Source organism: Antechinus flavipes, chromosome 3 (assembly GCF_016432865.1).
Source record: "Antechinus flavipes isolate AdamAnt ecotype Samford, QLD, Australia chromosome 3, AdamAnt_v2, whole genome shotgun sequence".
Taxonomy (NCBI): Eukaryota; Metazoa; Chordata; class Mammalia; order Dasyuromorphia; family Dasyuridae; genus Antechinus; species Antechinus flavipes.
In genome coordinates, this window is record NC_067400.1 from 399,624,756 (window position 1) to 399,650,670 (window position 25,915).

Below are 25,915 nucleotides of genomic sequence, written 5' to 3' on the forward strand. Positions count from 1 at the left end.
GCTCATATATAGGCTACAAAGAAAATGAAGAAAAGAATTCAAATAAAGACAGTTTTAGCCTGAGTAACTACTATTACTTTACTTGCTGTGGTGTTGTTTTTCATTAAGGGAGCTGGGTGGCACAGTTGATAGAGTACTGGACCTGGAGTCAGGAAGATTGGTCTTCCTTAGTTCAAATTTGACCTCAGGCATTAATTCCCTCAATTACTCTAGATTAAGCCACTTTACCTCAATTTCCTTATCTGTAGAATGAGCTAGACAAAGATATGGGAAACCACTCCAGTATCTTTGCCAAGAAAATCCCAAATGGAATCACAAATAACTGAAATAACCAAAACTACTTTTCCTTTAGCACTGGGGAAAACTCATTTGAAGATAGCTGGAGGAAGGAAGAGGAGATATAAAAAAATTAAGTCTTCAATGATTTTATTTTTCCAATCTTAGGATCTGATGAGATATTTGGGGATGACTATTTTTCAGGTCTGATCATCAGCTTTTGGTGTCTACCTGTCACCTAACTCTCATCTGTAGCTTCAAAAAAACCGTAGAATGTACAGTAACTACACACTAATAAAAGTGTTTCGGATGGTGACCTAAGCCTGATTGAGGCTAATAGGTCTCAACCCTATCAGTGAATTAGGAGGATGTCTATCCACAAGTACTTGAAGACATCCCCTAACAGAATGACTGGATGAGAATAATTTGTTCCAGTGGACATGGAGGCAGCTGAAACAGACATCAAAAATAGTAAGGTCTTGCACTGCACCCCAGGCTAACACCATTTGTTTTGAATTTAATCTTGCCAATAGACATTGGTGATGCTGGAAAAAAGAGTGAAGCTCATGATTTTGTGCAACTCTGCCTCACTTAAATCCAATTCATGTATAAGTCAAACCATCACCCCAAATCATCCCATTATGTCTTAGGTTCTCTTTAAAAATCCTACATTTTTAAAGACTAACCAATTTAGAGAATAAAATAACTAAAACATTAGATTAAATATTGTCCATGGATGTCAATAATGGAAGGGTACTTTAAAATGATTGAGAAAGCATTCTGAAAAACTATGAGATATTGAATTAGTTGCTATCTAGGGGAGCTGTTGCAGGGAGGAAAGGAGAGAAAATTTGGAACACAAGGTTTTGCAAGGGTAAATGTTAAAAACTAATATATTTTGAAAATAAAAAAGCTATTATTAAAAGAAAAAGCTATGACACATTAACCAGAATGGGACAAGAAGAGATAATAGAAAGTGAAAATTGCCAGAAATCTAGTTAAAATAGTTTGCTTTTCATTATCTGTCTAAAACTTATATTATATATTTTTTAAAATTATGGCATACCCTCAGTAACTAACTTTTTAAAAGTCATGTTTACATGAAAATTGTCAGCACTTTGCTCTACTTAATTGAATTAAATAATGAAATTCAATTCAACTTACTAAATATTTACAAAGCACTTATTATGGACAAGAGCAACTAAGTGTGTAGTAAATAGAGTGTTAGTCAGGAGTCAGGAAGATTTATCTTCCTAAATTCAAAACTAGCTTCAGATACTTATTAGCCTTGTGACCCTGGGATTGTTACTTAACCCTGATTGCTTTAGTTCCTGATTCATAAAAGGAGCTGGGAAAGGAAATGGCAAACCCTTTTAGTATCTTTGTCAAGAAAACCCCAAATAAGGTCATGAAGAGTCAGATATGACTGAAATGATTCAATAACAATAACAAATTATGGACAATGGACAGCTGGGTGGCATAGCCAAGAATGTCAGACTTAGAGTCAGGAAGACTCATTTTCAGTTCAAATTTGGCCTCAAACACTTATTGTATAACACTGAACAAGTCACCTAGCCCTGTTTACCTCATTTCATCATTTGTAAAAATAATATGGAAGGCAAGAAAACCCCAAATAGGATCAGGTTGAATATGACTGAATGATTGAACGACATATTATGAACAATATAATGTTATAGTCTTAATAAGAGATAACACGGTAGAGTGTTGGCCTTGGAGACTGGAACATTTCAGTAAGATACAAATCATATCTAATCCTAAAATCCTTGGCAAGTTATGAAATCTCCATGTGCCTCTGAGTTATTTAACCTCTTTTTGCTTCAGGGAATTTCCTGGAATATATCTACTAAGCACTTATCATTAGCACTTAGTGATAAGTGCTTGCTTTATACCCAAGAATCTCTTCTTTGGGGAAGATAATAATTATCTGTAGCTCTGTTCCTGAATTAGGTTATCCAGATTTAGGAAAAGAAAACTTTTTTTTTTCTTTTAGATTCTGGATCCTTTAACTTCTTCCAAGAGTTTTTCTCTTCTTTTAGAACCCTTTCCCTAAGAAAATCTTGTTACCACTTCACACACTCTCTCTTTTAGTCAGAAGTCTGAAGCAAACCAGTTCTCTTCTCCCGAGCTCTCACTTACTCTTCTCTTAAGTAGCACAAAGTTGAGAAATATTTCTTTCCAGGAACAAAGAGAATCTTAGGCAACTTTCATAGTTTGAGGCAAGGGAGAAGTCCAGATAGTAATGCTGACAAGCTTTGTGCAAAGAGTATGGAATTTTGAACAAAAAGACCTAATTTCAAATCTTGACATTTCATTTTACTGTGTACCTTTGGGGCTAGTCTGAGCTTCAGCTCAGAGCTTCAGATTCACCTCTATAATATGAAAAATTTCTCTAAATGATCTCTAATGTTCTATCCAGCTCTAGATTCTATGTTGAGAACTTGATAATCAGCAAGCATTTATTAAGTACCTTAGATGCAAGATGCTATGCTAGATATTAAGGATACCAAAAATAAATGAAGGAAGGAAGGAAGGAAGAATGAAAAGAAGGAAGGAAGGCAGGTAGGAAGGAAGGAAGAAAAAGGGAGGAAGAAAGGAAGGAAGGAAAGTAAGAAGGAAGGAAGGAAGGAAGGAAGGAAGGAAGGAAGGAAGAAAGGAAGGAAGGAAGGAAGGAAGGAAGGAAAGAAGAAAGAAAAGAAGAAAGGAAGGAAGGAGAGAAGGAGGGAGGAAAGAAGGGAGGGAGGGAGGGAAGGAAGATAGGAGGGAAAAAAAGAAGGAAAGGAGGTAAAGGAGGGAGGGAGGAAAGGAAAGAAGGAAAAGAAGGGAGGGAGGAATAGAAATGATCCTCCAAGAAGCTTTCATTAAGTTCCTGAAAAAAGATAGATTGATAAGGTTAAGCAAGTACACCTATGTTCAGGTTTTAAAAAAAGAAATTTATTAAAAAAAAAAAAAAAAAAAAAGGTTCTACCTTCCTACATTAAGCCAATTTATAAGTGTGTGTGTGTGTGTGTGTGTGTGTGTGTGTATGTGTGTGTATGTGTGTGTGTGTGTTTGTGATAAAAAAAAGAGTAGAAACCTCAAGGCTAATCTGTCGCATGTAATTAAAATTGTATGTGTATATTCTAAAATTTAGAATCTTCTGTTAAAAACTATATATTCATGGTACTATACTACCACCTCGTGGCCATGACCCAAAATAGCAGGTCCAAATAATTTTAAGAGGTGACTATAGCAAACAATATTAAGGTAGTGAGTATTAATTTGCATTTGACAAGGCTTATAAAAAGAAAAAAAAAGTCAAACATCAACTACAATTGGAATATCACATAGCATTTTTGAACTTCTATAATGAGCTCATATATTGTGTATTTTGGCAATCTATATAAGTACATGTACAAATATGTAAAATAAATATAATGAAAAGTAGTTAAGGACACTTAGAAATTTGGGTGATCAAGAAATGCTTCCTGTGAGAGATAGTGCTTCAGTTGCATCTTGAAAGAAAAGAGGGTTCTATGAAACAGAGGTAAGGAGAAATTAAATGAAAGGCAGTCAGTACAAAGATAGGCCATAATATATCATAAAAATTACAGAGGCCAATTTTTCTTTATTGCACAGAGATGGAGGGAAGTGAATGTCCTTTGAGATTAAGAAGATAAGTTGGAGTCTAGTGAGGTAGACTCCAACAAAAACATACAGTTGTCTACAACATTGTCACATAGGCATCTGAGGGCTTAGATTCAAGAGAGTTTTGAAGGTTGAAGTGATAAGATTTGGTAACTGACTGGATATTTAGGGTAAAGGAGACAGAGGAATAGGGTATAATGCTGAGGTTACAAATCTGATGTTGACTTTAACAGGAATAGGGAAGTTTGGAAGGGAAGAAGGTTTAAGAGGAAATATATTAACTTCAGTTTAGGACATGCTGAGTTTAAATTCTTTCTGGAACATCCAGTTTGAAATATTTGATAGGCTGAAGCTTAGGGGAGAGGCTGAAACTAATATAGAGATACAAAATACATCTGCTTTACAGATGATAGTTACACTTATGGTTGCTGATGAGATTACCAAAAGAAAGAGTGTAGAGGAAGAGGGAAAGAGAGCCTAGGAGAGAATTTTTGGAAATATCTACTATTGGAGACAGTAAGATAAGTAAATAAGCCTTTATAATATGTCTACATTGTGCAGAGTATTGTGTTAAGTGCTGGAAATACAAAAGCAAAGCAAAAGACTCTTCCTACTGTTTAAGGAGTTCTCAAGAGGTGACAATAAGTAAACAACTATGTAAAAACAGCATTTATGCAGCATAAATTGGAGTGCCTTCTCTATACCACATTAAAGTGTTTCAGGAAGAGCTTCTCATAGAAGATGGGATTTTAGTTGTGACTTGTAGAAAGTCAGGAGACAGAAAAAAGAAGGGTGAGTATTTCAAGTATGGGTAATAGCCAGAGAAAAATGTCTGGAATCTGGAGATGGATTTTCTTCTGCAATGAACAACAAAGAGAACAATGTCACTAGCTCACAGAGTGGAAAGTGAGAAGTAAAGCATAACAAAACTAGAGAAAGATAGAGGGGCACAAGTTGTGAAGGGCTTTGAAAAAATCCTTCAAATTGAAGATTTTTTTTATTTCATCTCGTAGGTGATAGAGTCACTGGGCTTTATTGAATTGAGAGTGATATAGTCATATCTGCATTTTAAGAAAATTATTTTGAAAGCTGAGTGGAGAAAGGATTACAGAGAAATGGATGATGATCAAAGAATAAAAAGGAGACTGAGAAATGGTCAGATGATAGAAAGAGAACTAGGAGAAAAAAGTGGCAGAAAAATCCAGAGAAAGGTAAACAAGAAGGGGGAAACACAAGAGAAAAAAAAGAGAGAGTGAAAAGAAAAGAAACAAGAAGGGGAAAAAAATAAAACTATTTCTCTCTTGTTAGAAATTATTTCAGTTGTTTTGGGTTTTTTTTTTATATTTTTACAAATGCTAATAATTTTCCTTAAAAAACCCTAAATTAATGAAGTTTAATAATAAAAAAACATTTAATATTTTGTTTGATTAGTCATTAAAACAATGCCTTGCACTTGAAAAGAAAGCACATCTATGCTAAGCATCCTTTGTCATTGTTGGTGCCTGATTGTATCAGAGTGATTGCATATAGTAGATGTTTCTGTTTTCTTAGAATCTCTAAGAATCTTCCCCTCCCAGATTGATTTTTTTCCTTTTGATTAGGCCATTCTCTGCCTCTTTTCTTACCTAGCCTTGATCATTGAATGGGCAGTTACCTCAAAATTGAGATCTGTTAAAAACCTTAGCTTAAAAAGGCCAAGATTTCCCATTACATACAAATCCATCTCTAATGGCTCTGGAAGAGAAAGTGGAGGTAGTGACTTTGCAAATGCTTCCTCACAAAGCTAATTCATTTACATGTTGTGGCATCACCTCCCTGATGTCATGGTCTTCTTCAAGAAGTAAAAACAAAAACAAACAAAAAAACAACAATTTGCTATTTCATTTACTTTCTGAAGTGAATGTTCCATGAAGGTAAAAAAATGATGTTTCTACTAATTCCCAACTTACCTCTAGGATCTAGCTCAATGTTTCATACACAATTTGTTTCCAATTCCTTGCACAATGCCTTGAAAAATATAAAGATACAATATATTTTTTTAATTTTTATTTAAATGTGAAGGATAAAATCCCTTTGTTTATCACCAAAACAAAATGTATATATGTTTGTATGTATACACATATAATATATGTTATATATGAAAGAAATACCAATTTGAAATTTTTATGAAAATGACAAAATTTAGGATAATTATTTTGTTGTTAGGAAAAGGAAAGGAACAAAGTCAGCTGGAATAAGATATGGGAAAAAAATCTTTATGTAATACATTGTTGAATCTACAAAGAATCTTAAGAGCATTTTCTATTTTGTGTGCATTTCCTTTTTTCATTTAGAATATGGAGAACTGTATGAGTTGATATTGCCCTTAATATATAAGAATCTTTAGCCTGAAAAGCTTAAGGAATGTGTGTATAGGAAATATCCATTTAAATTGCTGCAAATGAAAAGGAAAGGTAGTTCTGTGTTAATTGCCAGCTGCTTTGCTATATTGACAATTTTTATTTAAGCAAAATACTTACAAAAACCATCCAAAAGCTCAAGAACACTTACTTTAATTATTTCAGAAACATGTACAATTTTATATAAAGAAGTATATAAAACCCAAGAAAACTTAAGGAAAATTAATTTACATCTCATTTTTGAAATAAAATTACTTTAGAGCTAAGGGGATAGTTTCTTGCCTATTCCAAAGCATATTTTAGTAGTATTACAGTCATCCCTCATGCTAAAGTAATGGTATTTTCTTTTGCTAGTGTAGGTATGTGTTTCCCATGTGTTCATATAGGTCCATCTAAATGTGGCTCACAGGGATGCTCAAATAGCTATCTCTGTACATCATCAGGATAAATGATATACCCTATTACATGGGAGACTTTGATCTCTATCTACTCCCCTTCCTCCACCAATGTTATTAGGGGGAATAATTTTAGGAAATAAATTTTTGATTCAACCTATTCTCCTGATTACTACTCCTTAACATGGAAGGAATGCCTCATGATATATATGAAGACTATAACATATAGTAAATATATAACAAAGTGAAATCAGAGAAGTTATAAATGTTAGGTTATACTAGACAATACAAAGAATAACTGAGGTGTCCCACTAGAATCAAGATATCTCAAGTCAACCAAAAAAAGTGACAAAGGGTGTTTCAGATCTCATCCAAGGAAACATTACTTGAAATCTTTAGTAATGAAAGTTGGGAATAAAGACATGTCACCATATTCTCTACAAGTCATATTCCTGAAGTCTTTCACTCTTTTCCAGAACCTCCCCCTAAAAAGATACTTATAAAGGGCTGAAACTCTTAATGGAGCACTTAAGACTAATTACCTATTGGACAAAAACTCTATTAGCATATGTTTGGAATTTCTCTTCTCACAGTTGATGCTAGTTCAATGCTTGGTTAAGAGAATTGTAGGTAAGGTGGAGTGAGAAAGGCCAGAAAACTTCACTTGGCCTCAGGATGAGGAGGTGAAAAGTGTGGAAATTTGTGGAGATTCTGAACTCTAAAATCAAGGAAAGATCCTTGGCAAAATTCCTGGCAGTTTTGTCCATCTCTTTCACTTCTCCCACCTAAAGACTAAGGACTTTTGCTTATCCTGACTCTAGATGATTCTGAGTCCTACAAGGAGCTAGTCTGGACTTTATAGATACTGAAACTACATATCTTCTCTCTTGGAAGCTATAAATTAGGGGGGGAAAATAGGATTTCTTTTTTCCCAAGCTTATGCCAAATTTAGCTTCCACTCAGGCAAGGAGCAAACTGAGTAATTCTCTACCAATTTGTTTGACATCTGAAATAGAGAAATGTCAAATATAATATAAGAGACTATTTCTATTAGATACAACTAATATCTAGTAGATACTGGATATTAGAAAACAACTAGATGTTTTTATGTAAAAAGATGGGGCTTAACATAAGTAAAATCATGCATGTCTGGGGTTTCAAAACAAAAATGAGGAGAAGTAAAGGAGGAACAAAGGTGCCCAATGTGCAAAAGTCAATCAGATACAAGACAAGTAACTTATTCTTTCATAGAAAGAAATGCTAAGTAGAAAATAATAATAACTTTCATTAACAGAATCAAAATGACAAACAGGCTATGTTATAAACAACTTATAACTACGCTTACTATTGACTAAAAAGTTAGTATCTATTTCTCATAAGGACATAAAGTAGTTTGCAGAACTTAGTCATTTTTAATTTTATTCATCTGGTCATTATCTGATCAAGAAACAAGCTTAAATCAATCATCTCCCCACTGATGGACCTCCCCACATATCCTCTACTATCTGTTGTTCTAAGGATACAATAGTTGGGATCCTTTCAGAACTCATAAAACAATCTTGGATACATCTGCCAAGTGATAGTTGTTGACCTGTATTCAGGAAAGAATAAACAAAAACTGCAAAGATATCAAGAAACATCAACCCAAATGATTGAAGTGTTACTGTGATCCAAGGTAAAGAAGAATTGACTTTTTCTGCCTCTTACTGGGATTACATTGTGCTACCTGGGTCCAGTCAGGATCTTTCTCTCTCCTTTAAAAAAAATCCTCTGAGTCATCAGTTCTGGTTAAGCAGCCAGTAAAGAGGACTCTTCCTCATTTCTCTTTATTATAAATAAGACACCAAAGCTCCTACTCAAGTGACTATAATATATATCAGACTCTACATTCACAGTAAATTTTACATCATTTTTATATCAATTTTCAGATGTCCTTTCCTACTTTCCATCATTATTGTAATCTTTATCAATAGAATACAGTTTAAACTCTACCACCCACCATAATTCTAGCTCTTTTCTTTGAAGAAGTTGAGAATGTCTGTCAAAAATTTAGAGAAATTTAAAGAGCACCTCAGGCCATATACATTTTAGATATAAATCTTGCTCTATGTTATTTACAAAAAAAATGTCTTATTCAAAAGTAAATTATGTGTGATCATTTTAATATTCCCTTACCTCTATTCATAGTCTTTTGTGCTCAGTTAAAATAAATGAATATATATTGGAATGTCTATGTTTAACATTTATGTCTTGTTTAGCATTATTGATGCAATGAGTTATACTTTTATAGAAAGATGCTGTCCTTAAAGGGCAATTTGACTTGTCATTTCATCATTGTTTCATAATTCTGATTTCTTGCACATTCTAAAACATCATTCAACTAATCATTTTTGTGCAATGATTCTAGGGAGGAAAAGTTGTTGCTTTTATAAATTGGAAGTAAATAACTGTAATTTTCAGTGACGATAATTCTTTTCTTCCTGATGGATACTTTTATAGCAATATTGTATGATTTTTCTAGTAACTTATTAATGATAATATTTTGTTTATCAGATTGAAAATGACACCTCTTATGACAAGAATGTCAATTTTAACTAGAATACATAACTGCACATGATGCTTTCAGAAAGAAAAAAAAAAAGAAAACTGGAATTAGTTACCTGAACTAATGCAAAGTGAAATGAGCAGAAACAGAATATTGTATACAATCATAGCAATATTATATAATGATCAACTATGAATAATTTAGTTCTTTTTAGGAATACAATAATCTAAGACAATTCAGAAGTACTCATGATAAAAATGCTGTCTAAATACAGAGAAAGAAATTATGCATTTGGGATGCAGATTAAAGCATACTTTTTCATTACTTTATTTTTCTTGATTTTCAAAATTATTTGCTTTCACATGTTGAAGACAACATAAATGAATGAAATAATATTGCCAAACAAAATGTCATGCTGTCATTTTTTCTTCCTCATTCTTCCTTTTAGAGATGTATTTACCACCACCAAAACTTATGCGATCAAGTTGTGCCTACAAAGCTGATGAAGGACCATGTAAAGCGATGCTAAAGAGATTTTTCTACAACATTTACACTCAACGATGTGAAGAATTTATATATGGCGGATGTGAAGGCAATGAAAATAGATTTGACAGTCTGGAAGACTGCCAGAAACAGTGTTTAGCAGGTAAATTCCTTGTAAAGTCTATCACTAACTCATGAGATCATAGATTTATGGGTTAAAAGAAATGTAGAAATAGTGAGACCAATCTATTCATTTTATAGAACATTCCTGATATTTCAAGAATACTTATAATAATTCTGATTAGCTTCTAATCATATATTTTTTTTCTGCAGCTGCCCACAAAAGGGGAAAAGCAAATATACATTAATATAACTTTTTTTACTACTGAAACACTGATAATGACATTCTCAACAAAGACTTCTTTATCATGGAATAATAGACGGGAAAATTTAATTTGCAGTGTCAAATATTATGCCTACACTATTATGCCAACAAAAACAGAGGTGTAGTGAACTATCAAACACTCCTAGCTGTATAACCTGATTGCAGTGTGTAGTGTGGATAACTCCTATAATAGCATAGCCATCTTGCTAGCAGCTAGAAAAGAGGCCTTGTACATTCCCATTCCAAGACTTTTAGAAGGTAAACTTTAAGAAAAAATAATGGAAGAACTAGAGAATGAAGTTCAAGAATTTAAATATATATATATATATCTTAGAAATTTGGAGAGAAATGATTTTTATGCCCTGGGATTGGGAAGATAACTTTATGAAAAACCAAATGGACATAGATATTTCATTATACATGGATGATATTTTTATTTCCTTTTCAAATAATGGAAATAAGAAATGTCACTAATCTATATGATTCAACTTAAACTATCCCTATTAACACTATAGTGAACTATATCACAAAAGAGTGCAAAGGGAATGTTTGTTTGTTTGTTTTTCTACTTACCCTTCTTTATCCATGAGAGAAAGCTGGAAAGAAGTGGTACAAATGTGAAAACTATGAAAACAAAGGTGAATATCTAAGAGAAATAAGCATTTGCTTCTTTACTATGAGTCCCTTCAAAATATTTAATCTTCTTTGTATTATGCATTCTCTTACCTCTACTGATGTCAAAATTATCTCTTTTAATCATGAATCTTGAGGGGGGTGGAGCGAAGATGGCAGAGTGAAGCCAGGAAGCTGCTTGAGCCCTCCCAATTTCCCTCCAAAAGCACATGAAACCAAGCCTCTTAACAGAACCTGACAGAATTAAACCACTCTTAAGTTCAAAATAGATTAGAAAGATTTCAAAAATATCAGTTTCACTGGGGTGAAAGAGGTATTCAGCCCAGATCAGACAGAGTCTGGAAAAACAAGTGAGAATGTTTTAAATATAACAGATCAGCTACTCAGATCCTTGGTGCTGCCTCAGTAGAGAAGCAGACCCATGAGGCAATCTCCCAGTACCACCTCAGGAAACAAATTTGGGGAATCCAAGATTTTTTCTGGAAAAAACAGATAAAGCTACCCCCTGCTGGAAGCAAAACACCAAACATAAGGAGCCCCTGTGCTCAAAGTCAAGGCTCAGAGCTACACAGGAAGCTTTGGAGAATGCCCCTTTTACCCCAGGAGCAGAGTTCAACCCTAAAAGTAAAAAGAAAAAAAGAAATACAAAAAGAAAAGGAAAAAAATGATCAAGAAACACAAAAGAACTTTAACCACAGAAAGCTACAATGATGACAAGGAAGACTAAAACACCAACACAGATGAGGATAAAATATCCAGAGAGGAAATCTCAAAGAATGATATGAATTGGATTCAAGACCAAAGAGGCTTCTTGAAAATGTTTATAAAAGACTTTAAAAGACAAATAAATAATATCCCATCTAGGGATATGAAAAGTTTAAATAACAAATAATATATATTTCTCCTGTTTACCTTCCTCTACTTTGCTTGAGTCCTGTGTTTAAAGATCAAATTTACTGTGTAGTTCTGTTTTTTTATTAAAAAAAATATTAAGTCTCCTACTTCATTGAAGATCCATATCCTCTCCTGAAAAACTCAGTCTCGTTAGGTAGTTAATTCTTGGTTGTAAGCTCAGGTCCTTTGCTTTCTGGGATATGGTATTTTAGTCACTCTGATCCTTTATTGTAGAAGTTGCCAGATCCTGGGGAATCCTGATTGATGTTTCTTGATATCTGAATTGTTTTTGTCTGGAAACTTGCAGTATTTGTCCATGATATTGTATTTCTGGAATTTCACAACAATGTTCCTTGGGTTTTTTTTGTTTTTGTTTTTGTTTTTTAATGAGATCTTTCCAAATGTGATCAATGGCTTCATTCAATAAGTATTTTCTCTTCTAGAATTTTCTAGAACATTGTGGCAGTTTTCTTTAATGATCTCTTGAGGAATGCTAGACAGATTTTTTTTTTGGTCATGGCCAATAATTTTTAAATTGCCTTTCCTGGATCTGTTTTCCAAGTTGGCTGTTTTTCCAATGATATATTTCATATTTTTTTCCATTTGTTCATTCTTTTTAGTTTGTTTGACTGATTCTTGCTGTCTCACAGAGTCATTACCTTCCATTTGTCCTGTACTAGTTTTTAATGTATGATTTTCTTCAGTTAGTTTTTGTACCTCTTTTGCTACTTAGTTAATTCTTTTGAAGATGTTTTCAGTCATTTTTTTCCCTTTCTTTTCCTAGTTGTTGACTTACTCTTGCATACTTTTCATTTATTTTTTTTTATAATCCCTCTCTTATTTGCCTTTTAAAGTATTTTATGAGTACTTCAAAGAAGACTCTTTGGGCTTGAGATCAATTCATATCATTCTTTGAGATTTCTTCTGTGGATATTTGGTACTCACCTGAGCTGGTGTTTTGGTCTTTGTCACCATAGTAGCTTTCTTTGGTGAAGGTTATTTTCTGTTTCTTGCTCATTTTCTTTCCTTTTATTTTGTTTTTGTTTTTGCTTTTGCTTTTTGCTGTTATGGTTGAGCTCTGATCCTGGGATAAAGGGTGCACCATCCCTATGCAGCTCTGAACTTTGGCTTTGAACTCAGAGGCACCTTATATTTGCAGGAGGTAGCTTTGCCTGCTCTTTTCAGGAAACCATCTGATTTCTCAGAGTTTGTCTTCTGTGCAGGTGGGGACTGTCCCACTGATCTGCTCCTCTACTGAGTCAGCTTGGAGGGTCTTAGTTACTGATTTGCTGTGATTAAGATCCTCTCACTGGCTTTCCCAGTGTCTATCTGAACTTGGCTGAACATCCTTTTCACCCCAATGAGATTTATCTTTCTTGAAGTTTTTCTAGTCTATCTTGAGCTGGAGAGGGGTTTCATTCCATCAGACTCTGTTCAGTGACTTGGTTTTAGGTGGTTTTTGAGGGAAACTGGGAGAACTCGAGCAGCTTCCTGTCTTTACTCTGCAATTTTGGCTTCACTCCTGGAATCTTGTATCACTCTTTATTCATTTTCCTCTCACTTTCCTTTTTTTCTTAGAGAATCATTTAAAAATTATATTTAAAAAATCATTCTGAGGTCCTCAATCTTATTTACCTCCATCATTACCTCTGACATCATTAGGGTTCCAAGGAGAAACTTGAATAATCTACTTCATTAGTAAATAAATCAATAGTTAAGTAAGTGGCTTTTTTAAAATTTTATTTTAATTTTTAAATGAAATGAAAAGTGTTATTAAAAAAAAGACCAAAAAAAGAAATAAAATCTTTTGAGTGAATATTTGGAACTACAATTAGTAGCTTAGTACATCAGTTTCTAAGCTCACACCCAAGTATTGCTTTGATTTTTTTTTTTACCACATGATAATGATGAAAATATGTTTAAACTGATTGTACAGGTATAATCTATATTAGATTTCTTGTTGTCTGGGAGAAAAGAGGAGGCAATAGAGGGAGTAAGAAACAAATAATGAATGTTGAAAACTATTCTTACATGTCATTGGAAAAATAAAATACTATCTAAAAAAAGAGTCAATCTATCTCATTACCATGTAATAATAAAATGGAAGGACAAATCTGAAAAGTAACCAATAAATTAGACTATAAATGTAGGGTATTAGATTATAAAATTAATTAATAGTAATATATTTGACTTAGATTATAATTTTTATATTTGTTTTGGTTTGTAGAATACCCATGGAAGACTGTAAAGACAAAATTTCAACAAGGTAAATTAACTTTTGTGGCTTATTAAAATGGTTTATGTGAAAATTGCCTGTCTGAATTTCTGGTGTGGGAATAGGAGATTAAGCTAATTTTAATTCCAAGTGGCATTTGAAATTGAAATAATGACAAATGCTCTAAATTTAAATAAGTGCAAGGTATTTTATTATACATTTAAATAAAATAAAATGAAGCCTAAGAAGAGACTAGGCTTTAAATCCTGCCTCAAATACCTATCTGTTGTAATTGTTCTTACACTTTTTCATGACCCAATGTGGCGTTTTCTTGACAAAGAATTTGGAGTGATTTATTTCTACAGATTATTTTACAAATGAAGAATGGAGGCAAAGAGTGTTAAATGACTTGCTCAGGGTCACACATTCAATAAGTGTATAAGGTGAAATTTGAACTCACAAAGATGAATCTTTTCTGATTCCCAGCTCAAAGCTCTATCCAGTGTGTCACCTAACTGCTCCAGTTGTATGGTCATAAACAAAACAATATTTCTGAGCTTAAATTTCCTCATATGCAAAACTAGGATACCAACATGCCTTAAGTAGTTTCTTCCATAGAGCCAGCAGGAAGATCAATTAAGATCATTTATGTAAAGTATCTATAAGTCTTTGAGTAATATATGAATGCTATCTAATGTCTGTCTCTGCATGATAAATATCAGTATCTTACTATTATCTTCAGGATTAAATATAAAACATAAAGTTCAAATGTGATTCTTAAAACTTTTTATAATTTTTCTCCCTTCTATCTTTATTATTTTCTTCCATCTTACTCATACTGAAACTGCTATTCCATGAACATGACACTTTATATCCCAATTCTTGTTATTTTCAGTGACTATTTCTCCTCCCTGGAATTTTCTCACTTCTTATCTCTGATTCCTGGCTTCCTTAGTTTCCTTTTTTCAAAAGCTTTAACAAACAAGATCTTTTATATTTCATCTTGGTGGTAATAGGGTACTGCTTCAATTGATTAAATTGTGGATCATGATCAGACTTGCACTTTAGGAAGATCGTTTTGATAGCTGAGAAGGTCTGAACTAAAATAGAGGACACTTGAGGCAGAGAGACCAACCAATAATCTACTGCAGTTTCTTCAATTATATGCCAACAAAACTAATTATGAACATTTACCATAATATAATTCCCCTTAATAACAGAATATTAAATAGAATACTTAAATAATCCTAATTTAAAATTGTTCACAAATAGATGGATTTAAAAGTGAATTCTATCAAATATATAAATAATTCCAAGACTATGTAAGCTATTTGGAAAAAATAAAGGAATGCCAAAAAATTTCTTACATGACCCAATTATGATTTTGATATGTAAAAGAGGGACAGCAAAAATAGAAAGAAAATGATATATATTTTTCCCAGTGAATGTGAATGGGAAAATTTTAAGTTAGACTATAGTAACATGCAACAAAAATCTTAAATTATGACCAGGCATGATTTGTGCCAGCAGCAGAGCTGGTTCATCAGGAAAACTATAAGCATAATTGTCCATATCAGTTATAAAACCAACAAAAAAATCATATGATCGTATCCATAAATATAGAAAAAGCTTTTCATATAATAAACTTATTCCTATTAAAATCACTAGTCACCACAGGAATAAATGTTGTTGTTGTTGTTTCCCTTAAAATGATTAATGTCTTTTTAAACCAAGAACAAGCATTATGAATAATTGAGAGAAATTCAATCTTTCCCAATAAGTCAGGGTGAAACAAGCATGTCCACTCTGCCCATTATCATTCAATATTGTAATGCAAATTCTTTCTGTAGTACTAGGAACAAAAGAAAGGAACTGAGGAATAAGGATTTCCAATGAGGGGGAAAAAATTATCATCTTTTGTAGATGATATGATGGTATACTTAGAGAACTCTGGAAAATCAACTAAAAAACTAATTAAAATTAGTTACAAACTTTAGCAAAACTGCAGAATATAAAATAAACCCACATAAACCATCAGCCTTTATATTTATTGTCCCCCAAACCAGTAGAAATAGAAAGACAAATTTCATTTAAAATAACTACAGACAAAATATTTACTTAGGAGTCTACCAGTGAAAACACATTCAGTAACTATACAAACATAATTATGAAACACTTTTCATATAAATATGTATCTAAACAATTCTACAGGTCTTAATTGCTTGTTCCTAAATCAAACCATTATAATAAAATTGGCAATTCTACTTAAATTAACTTATTTATTTGGTGACATATTCATTAAACTACCAAATAATTATTTTATACAAATTAAAAAGAATTTCATTTGGAAGAGCAAAAGTTCAAAGAATACCAAGAAAATCAATGAAAAAATGTGAAGATGAATAGCAGTACTACATTTCCAACAATATTACAATGAAAAAGAGAAAGAAAAAGAAAAGAGAAAGGAAGGAAGGGAAGAAAGAAGTAAGAAAAGAAAGGAAGGGGAGAAAGGAAAAGAGAGAAAATATATACAGAAAGGATTGATACTATTATCAACTACATATGATACCAATAGCAACTAAGGCTAAAGATGTCTTTATTCATATAATTGTGTTAGTGTTCCACTCATTTTGTAAACAAAGCCAAACGTTCAGATTTCTTGGCTATACTTTGATAGAGTGGGTCTGACCTGATTTGCATTACAAAATGAATACCAATGTAATTCAACTAGTGCTCAGAACCTCTGAGAAACTCTGCAGTCTGCAATGCTATCATTCTACTTGGAGTTCAATCAAGTATCAAGACAGTAAGGGTTACATAAAAATGTCACAGGAACTCTTGCCTGCTCAAACTCTTAATGCTTCCTTCCATAGTGCTCTTGTTAAATATCAGATACACTGTGTTTTATAGGTAGCAAACTCTTCCCACTCTATCCTTTCCATTGTGGACTGCTATTGATGCTGTAACATAAATCAGCATTGTAAGTATCTTTCCAAACAATCAAAGTTGTTGAATCATGCCCTCAGTAACATACCATATCTTAATTATGCTTAGACTATTAATGGTCAAAAGACAGAATAAAACAGAGTTCAAGAATCGAGTATGAAGGGCCAGATAATATTTCATCTGGCCCTTTTTTCCCACCAAAATATCATCTTCTATCAATAGTGGGAAGTTGAATGGTAGTCAAAATATGCCTAAATAATTCATTTCATAAATTGATTAACATTTTTTTCAGGCCAACATAAACTGATTTAATATTACCCATTTTAGCCTGATCATGTTGGCAATCTAAATACATTCCTTTTAAAAGTTTATCAGTTTAGAGATAGAAAGAACTTGGAAGATGAATTAGTTAACTAGTCTTTATTTTACCCATGAGGTAACTTAGTAAGTTATTTTACTGTATAGATATAGCAATTGAAGCACTGAGGTGCTAATGATCCATGTTACATACGGTTACTTTGATAACAGCTAAAATTGAACATCGGATTAAATGACACCTTATCCAATGTTGTTCTACATGTTGCCTATAAATCTGAGGATTTTATTGCAAAAGAGAGGATCATTTCAAGTTCACTAGTCAGAATTCAGAACTAGATATAAGTTGTTATATTTTTCATTTTTCATTTTTTTATTATTTTTCCTACAAACTTCTTGGAAATTGAAATTTTCTTGCTATTCTAAGTCCTAAACTAAAACTAGTGCTATCATTATAAACAAATCCAATCGTCTTATTATTATCATCATTATTCTAGAAAAGCCTGAAATCTGTTTTTTGGAACAAGATTCTGGAATTTGTCGAGGATTACTTCCCAGGTATTTCTATAATAATCAATCCAAACAGTGTGAACCTTTCAAGTATGGCGGGTGCCTAGGCAATGCCAACAACTTCGAATCATTGGAAGAATGCAGGAATGTCTGTGAGGATGGATGTAAGTTGATTTTATGTTGTACCATACCTTATTTTTAAACATATTAAAGGCATATAATAGAAATTAAAAGTTTTATAGTATTCCTATTTCTGGTTTAGCTATAGAAATAAATTTGAACCTATAGCTTATCTTGAACAAATTAGTCTTTATCAAAATATCTTTAGTGGATCCATCTTAATTTTAGAAGAAAATACAAAATCTTCATTATGACATTCAAAAATTTTCATATGACTGCTTCCCACTTATCTTTCCACACTAATTTTATATTATTTCATTTCGTACACTATTTATTCCAGTCAAATTGGCTTGATATTTATTCCTTACTTATAACGTTATAGTTTCTAATTCCGAGTCTTTGATTAAATTATTCTCCTTTTAAACTTCCTAGCTCCCTTCTAAGGACAATGTAGGTGCCACTTATCAAAAAAAATAATTTTTAATACCCTCAAATGTCTCACTTCTTTTTTTTTTTGAAACAATTCTATATTTATTGACAGGATGGATCTTAAAAGCAAGTTCTTCTAACATTAAGTTTACTGGTCTATTAAAGTTTATTAGGCAACTGAAGGGAAGCATGAGTGGTATTAGGTAGTTATTACTACATTCTAATATGCTGACACATTGACATGCAGAAAATTAGAAATCATTTTGACAAATCCTATTGTTAAAAATCCATCTCAACTAGATCCTAATGAGGGTGCCTGTCATTGCTTCTTCCACCTGATTATTGGCATTATTTTCCTTCACACTTTCTCCAATTCAGACAAACTGACCCTTTTGCTGTCCTTCACACATAACATTCTTACCTCCATACCTTGTACAGTCTCTCACTAATTCCTCAAATGCACAATCTCCTGAAATCCTTAGAATCCTTAGCTTCCTTTGAAGGTCAGCACAAAAACTACTACATATATGAAACCATTCCTTATTCTCAGACAACAATGCCAACACTTCCCCAAAATATTTTATATATATATTTATTGTCCCCATGCTGTCTTAACTTCTCGCCCATCAAGATTGCAAGCTCCTTGAACGAAGGATCAAAATAATTCTTTCTTTATATTTTCAGCACCTGCAAAAGGATCTGGAATATAATAGGTGCCTTGATAAATGCTTATTGATGGATTAATGTCTCACTTCTTGAAATAAATTTGCATAATTTTATAAATATTTTATTTTTACTTCACACTGTATGTCTTGTATACTACATAAACTGGAAACTTTTTGAACTTATGTACTGTTGTTTGTGTGTCCTCATCTACCAAATATCTAGCACAATGTTCAATACAAAATAATTGCTTATTTAATATTTGTTACAATGAATGCCCCGTGGTATTTGTAGTATGTATTTTCAAGTTACTGGTAATTATTGAGTCAGGTGAAACTGCATGTAACCCTGTCAATAGGCAGTTTTATAATATAGATTCATCAGTTTAGAGATAGAAAGAACTTGGAAGATCAACTACTTAACTAGTCTTTATTTTACCCATGAGGTAACTCAGTCATTAAGTGACTTGCCCGGAGATCTAAATAAAGAAGTTTTCAAGTAAAAAAACAAACAAAAATAACAACAACAACAAACAAACCTGAGTTGTTTCTTCTCACTACTACTATGATTTTCTTACTTTATACTTATATTAGTAAGCTGAGATGATGACTAACTTTTTATTCTTGTGTGGAATTTTCCTAGTGGTTGCCACACAAGTAGATCATGGTGAAAAAATAGCAGATCCAGCAAATAATATCTCCTCAACGGCCAAGCCAACTGAAGTTTGGAAACTTTTTGGTAAGATTATGCTGCTGAGTTGTTGTTTTTTACCAGTACCAGAAAATATAAAAATATAAATATTTATATATAAAATCATAGATTCCTAAGAAAATTGCTTTCAATAACTATATGTAATTATTCATTTCCTTCAAATAGTCTAGCATTTGATGCCTATCATTAAAAGACTTCACATTTGTTGAATTTATTAATGTATTTTAAATTATGAACTGGTTCTTTTAAACTGATGTTTTTCTCCCTAAATCATTAAGTTCCTTTTAAAAAATATTCACAACAAAGTTGGGTGATTCTTATATCTCATTCCTCTTTAACCTTCTTTGATTGAAAACACAAAATGAATAATCTTCCTGCATTCATCTTTTGTAATATTTTGTTTTTTACCTTTTATTTGGGAAATCTCCAGTAATTGTATGCAAAAAGGAGAGGAAGCTATGTCCCAACCTAGAAAGCAATAGAAAACAGGAGAAGAAAGAAGGAGAGGGCTTATTTTTTTTTCATTCCTCTCCCCTGGGTTCTGAACTATGCAAACTTACATTGGCTAAATGCCATTACGTAGTGATATACAAATAATTTATGGTTTTATCCATGAAGATAAAGGATGCATTTCACATAGGTATAAGGTCATTACTAATAAGTTATAGAACCAATAGGTTTTAGATTATATATAATTAAGAACATTTCCACAAAATCTTAAAGCATATCTTTAACTCTTTTTAAGCTATTTTTGCTATTTTGCTTCTCAGGGAGCAGTATTTTATCCAATGGGGATAAATTTGCTAACATTCTTCTTGAAATGACTCCAAAAAGTGTTAAACATCTTGAAGTGAATTTAAATTTGTATGTTATTAGAGCAAAGGCAGAGAAGTAGAATTTTTAAGTCTTTCCTTGGTGTACAGTAGTATAAAATATTTTAAATAATAAGCTATTTAGAATGTTATCTGAATATATTGGTAGTTAATTTTTTGAAAATATTTTTCACTGGCCTAAATTTTGGGATTCTACCTTTGGAAAAAAAATGCTCTAATCTTTCCAAAGACAAGAAACTAACCCAAAATACAGTTTTCTTTCTAGGTAGGTACATGACCAAAAAAAACATGTAAAAACCTTATTTATTTCCAGATGAAGGACTGATGCTTTTCCTTGTGGGATTTACAGGCTTCCTATTCTAATGGGCAATGTAAATGATGGCAAATAATGTGACATATTCTCACTTTTTGGATAAGAAACACAGCATGCTCCTCTAATCCCTCCTTCCTATACCCACCCTTGAATTTGCTTCCTTGTATAGCTAAAAAAAAAAAAAAAAAATCAGGTAGTATGTGCAACTATGTTTTGTTTTGTTTTTTTGGGTGGAGGGACAAAAGAGGGTGTATGTATATATGAAGTTTGGGTTCCTTTTTTTTTTTTTTTTTTTAGTACAGCATCTAAGAGGAAAACATTCTGAAACTGAGTTCCCAAATAGGTTTGCTACAAAAAAATGAAAAATGAAAATCTTATAACAATGTCACAACAGGCCCTGACTTTTATTATTCCATCATATACTGTTTTATGCATGTGTATAGTAACACCATGCCAGTGCATGCAAACAAAATTGATTTTTAAACATTATTCAAATGGATAAGAACTCCCATCATCCAGATCAATCTATAGAAAATTTACTATATGTATAAGCCTGTGAATTCTTACAAAATCAGCCTTTGCTAATTCTGAAGTAGCTAAGCTTTAGATAAAAATGAAAGAGTATTTATTGCACTTAAATGTTTTAATTAGCTATTGAGAATATGGCTATATAGAGTTCTTATTTAATTCTTTTTCTTTAACTCTAACTTAACTGAAATTGGAAATGGTATCTTAAAAGATATTTTATTATGATCCACTTACTTGTCTGTCAAGAGTATTTCTATGATGCTCGTCATATATTCTAGATACCTTGAAGTACTATATTTCCATATCGCTACCTTCAAACTCTATTGGAAGCCCACCTTTCCCTAATTTTTTTTCTTTCTCCTAAATGTCTTCATTCTTGCTTCTTCTAAATTCCTACTTTCACTGTATGAATTCATACCTTCATTATTTCTTATATTTAGATTGCTATAATAGCACACTAGCTGACCTTAACTTTAGGGTTTTTTTTTTCCTTTCAAATTCATTCTGGACATTGTTACATGAATGACCATAAACATTGCTTTCATCTAGCCATTCTTTTGCTGAAAGTTTTTTAATGTCTCCATATTTTCTAGTATATTACATTACAAAAGAAAAAGCCTTTTCCTGATTTTCAAGTTTCTCCATAATCTGCCCCAAGAATTTATAACAAACTTTATTTCTGATTATTTTTCAACAACCTGCCATCCAGTCCCTTCATGAACTTATGAACACCATGTTCATTACATTCATGTTCATGCATTCTTTCATACTATTCCAATCAAATCCTGACCATCCTTTCAGCATATGATTCTATGCTTATTTCTTCCATGAAATCTTCTTTCACTGTTGCTACCCTTATTACTTTCTCATCTGATCTTTAATAAAATTAATAATTTGTTCTTAAATAATCATATAGTATATTGTAATCATATAGTATCTTGTTTTTACTTGCTACTCTTTTCATGGTTATTAAGTTTATTTTCCCAGTGAGACAGAGCTCCTTGAAGGAGTAAGTCTTTTATTTTATTTATTTTTGTTTGTTTTCTTTGTTTCTTTTGTTTTTTCTTTATTTTGTTTTGTATTATTTCTTTGTTTTTTTTTTTTACTATATCCTCTTCATTCACAGAATAAACAATCAGCAAATCTTGATCCATTTTGTAATCCACAGTTAAAATAAAGACATCAAATGATGGTTGGAAGAATGCTGATCACTTTTACCAAGTCTTTCTGATGGCCTTCTGCAGTTGCATATCATTATTCTTCTTAGGAATCATATAAAATCATAGAGTTTGAAGGGACCTAAGTGGATAGAAATCCTTCTACTCTATCCAAGACCTTCTCTGGAATATCTTCATCCTGCCTCTTCTTGACCATCTTCATTGAAAGGGAAGTAACTACCTCACCAGGAATGCAATTAAATTGCAGATATTTCTACTTCTTAGAATAATTGGATGGTAGTTTATGGACACACAAAAGTCTGTGCTTGCAGTATTTTATCTGTCCTTAATAGAGCAAAGTTAATGTATTTCTAGTGTTTCATTAATAAATTTTGGATATTTGCCAAAATATGAATATTTCTTTTGTGTCCTGTATTAACCAAGGATTAACCAACAATACTTTGAACTAACAATGATTCTATGAAACTAAATCAAGCTAGAATTGGATATTTATAAAAGTTACTTGAATTATTGCATAGTCTCTATGGTATTAGACATATTTGGAATAAGAGTACCCACAATTAAGCTTTGACTTTGATACTTATTAGCTATATAACTAAGAACATGTTGCTTAATATATTTAAACTTATCCATTTTACAACAAGGATATTAAAATCTGCATTATCTGCTGTGAAGTTATTGTAAGCAAAGTACTTTGAAGTATTAATTACAACAAAAAACGATTATATTACAAAGCACTTTCAGGTTTACAAAATATAATAAAATTATTTGATCTTCAAGACAGTACTATGAGAGACCATTGATAATTAGACTAATTTTGCAGTTGAAGAACTTAACTAAGATGAGAAGATTTAAGTAGCTTGCCCAGGAACCAAGAATCTGATGTTTGAACTAAGACCTTCCTGACTACAAGTCCAGTGCTTTCCTTATACATCAAACTGCCTTTTTGTATAAACACTGAGTATTTTGCATTTGTTTTTTGTTGTTACTATTAAGAAATTAAAAATAATACCTCATACAAATAATCTAATTCAGAAATCAGTAAGCCTACACTTTGATAAAAATGTATGTTCTTTGTATATTTATATCCCTAGGTTTTCATTCAAAATGAAAATATATGAGATAGTACATTAATGTTCTAGCCTTCACTCACTTCTCAATCCTTTGCAATCTTGGTTTATTCCTTATCACTCAAAAGAAATTGTTCTCTTAAAAGTTACCAATGATCTCTTATTTGTCGGAGGTCTTTTCTTAACATTAATTTCTTAATCTATCCATTGTATCTGACTTGTGATTTCCTTGTTTTCCTTCTGAATACTCTTTGTTCTTTTGTGTTTTTAGGACGCTACTGTCGCTTGGTTCTCCTTACACCTCTCTTGTCACTTATCAGTCTGCTTTGTTGGCTTATTCTCTGTGATTATTTTAAAAAATTCCAAGACTCATAGTTTCTGAGTAATTTAATCATTTTATTGATATGGCTAGCATGTTACTGATTTTTTAAAAATGGTCTCTTGATCATCTCACTTAAACCAAGGATCCCTAATAGTAGTGAGTTCACAATGGCGGTAATCAACTCTGATTGTTTAAAACAATGGAAAGTGTGCTATCTTAAAATGAGGGTCTTCGGATAGGTAACCCCGTGTCATCCAAATTTTGGTCACAGAGACATCAATTTCCATATTTGTCTGAGAAAAAGGGAAAAATGCACATTTCCCCATCAGATCTCTGAGCAAACAAAATGAGCACAAAACAATTTCATTTGCCCAAACTTAGAATTGCTTTTACTGTCTAATTAGACTGTCTAATTAGAGCTTAGCTTGAATAAATCTTCAAGATATATTTCCTATACTAGTTAGTTTCTGGATAAGGAAGTAGAAAATGGAAAAAAAATGTTATTACTAGTTGCAATAACTAGTTATTAAATACAAGAGAGTTATGTTCATTTATTATACAGCTATATAACATACTACTCTTTTCACTATGGATTTACCTAAAATTAGATCACCTTTTTTTCCTCTACACTTTGGATAAACTCATCAGCTCCATGGATTTAGTTATCATCTTCATAAAAATAACTTATAATTCTGTATATCCAATCAAATCTCTTTCTTAAGTTTGTCTTAAATTACATTTAAAAATGTATTTCCTAGAGATCTCCCAAACTCTATGTGTCCAAAAGCATTTGTCTTTCCCCAAAACCTTTATAGCTTTAAAAAAATTCCCTATTTCTGTTGAAGACAGCTTCATTATTTCAGTCTCCTGGTTCATAACATCACTTTAGTCCTCCACTTCTCATATGACCTTATCCTACATATCCAACCAACTCACAAATCTTGTGGTTTCTCATATTTCTCGCACAGCATTTCTCACATTTAACAATTTATCTCTAATCTCATAGTTTATATCTAAATTTAGGCAATTAGGTACCATAGCGAATGGAAGAGTGGAATGGGAGTCAAGAAGAAAGACCTGAATTTGAATCATGCCTTAGATACTTAATGATTGTGTGACTTTGGACAAGTTGCTTAGCCTCTTGGTCTTAGTTTCCTCATCTGTAAAATAATGATGATAATAATTACCTACATCTCAGAATTGTTGTGAAAAATCAGAAAGGTGAATAAATGAAAGAAAAAGAAGATTAAAATATTTTTAAGCTCTTACTTTTTGCAGAGCATACTGGTAAGCACTGTAAGTAAGTAAGTAAGTAATGTAAGTAAGAAAAGTTGTCATTTCCTTCTCAAAAAGGATATCATTATTATAGGGGTTGGTGAAACTCAAAGTACAATAAACATGCTAGCTATTACTTAGGCTCTCACATTACTCTTGCTTATATTATTGCAAAATATTTTTAGTATTCTAAGCTGGTTTTCTTGTTCCAAATTTTTAACTACTGAATCAAAATTTCTATACATTACTCTATTTTTTTTTAAAGTGGAGATCTAAATATCTCCTACTCAGTCAACTGTATTCATATTGTGTTGCCTCTAGAATAAAACAAGCTTCTTTATCTAGCTTTTAAAGCCCTTCACAATTATTATTCAACCATTCTTTCAAGGATCTATCACTATCATTTCATCTTTCATACTGCAAACTAGTAAAACTGTCTTTTTGTCATAAAGAATAACATACTTTCCTATATATACCTTTCTCCATCTTTTTAAAGTGGTTATTCTAACCACTTTAGATCATTCTGTTCTTATTCTATTCATAATATTATATATTTTTTTAATTTAATTTTTATTTAATATTTTCCCCAGGTTACATTCATTTTTTTTTGTTTTTAAGATTTTTGAGTTCTACATTCTCTCCCTTATCTCTACACACAATTAAGAAACCACATGTGAAGCTGCGTAAAGAATTTCCATAAAAATCAAGTTATAAAGGAAAATAAATCTCTAACTCTAATGAAAATAAAACCCTCAAGAAAAGTTAAGAATGAGGAAAGAGTTGAAACACAATCAGTTCCTTCTTGGATTTGGATAGGATTTTTCATCATAAG

At 32.0% G+C, this 25,915-nt stretch overlaps 1 protein-coding gene across 1 annotated transcript in view; it reads left to right on the forward strand.

Moving 5' to 3' along the window:
• The window catches only part of TFPI (tissue factor pathway inhibitor), a 106,743-nt gene that overhangs the window by 69,465 nt on the left and 11,363 nt on the right, over positions 1 to 25,915 (forward strand). The window contains exons 3-6 of the mRNA XM_051986059.1: positions 9,709 to 9,906; positions 13,883 to 13,921; positions 17,629 to 17,805; positions 19,496 to 19,591. Of these exons, the coding sequence (XP_051842019.1) occupies positions 9,709 to 9,906; positions 13,883 to 13,921; positions 17,629 to 17,805; positions 19,496 to 19,591 (510 nt within the window). The remainder of the gene's footprint in view (positions 1 to 9,708; positions 9,907 to 13,882; positions 13,922 to 17,628; positions 17,806 to 19,495; positions 19,592 to 25,915) is intronic.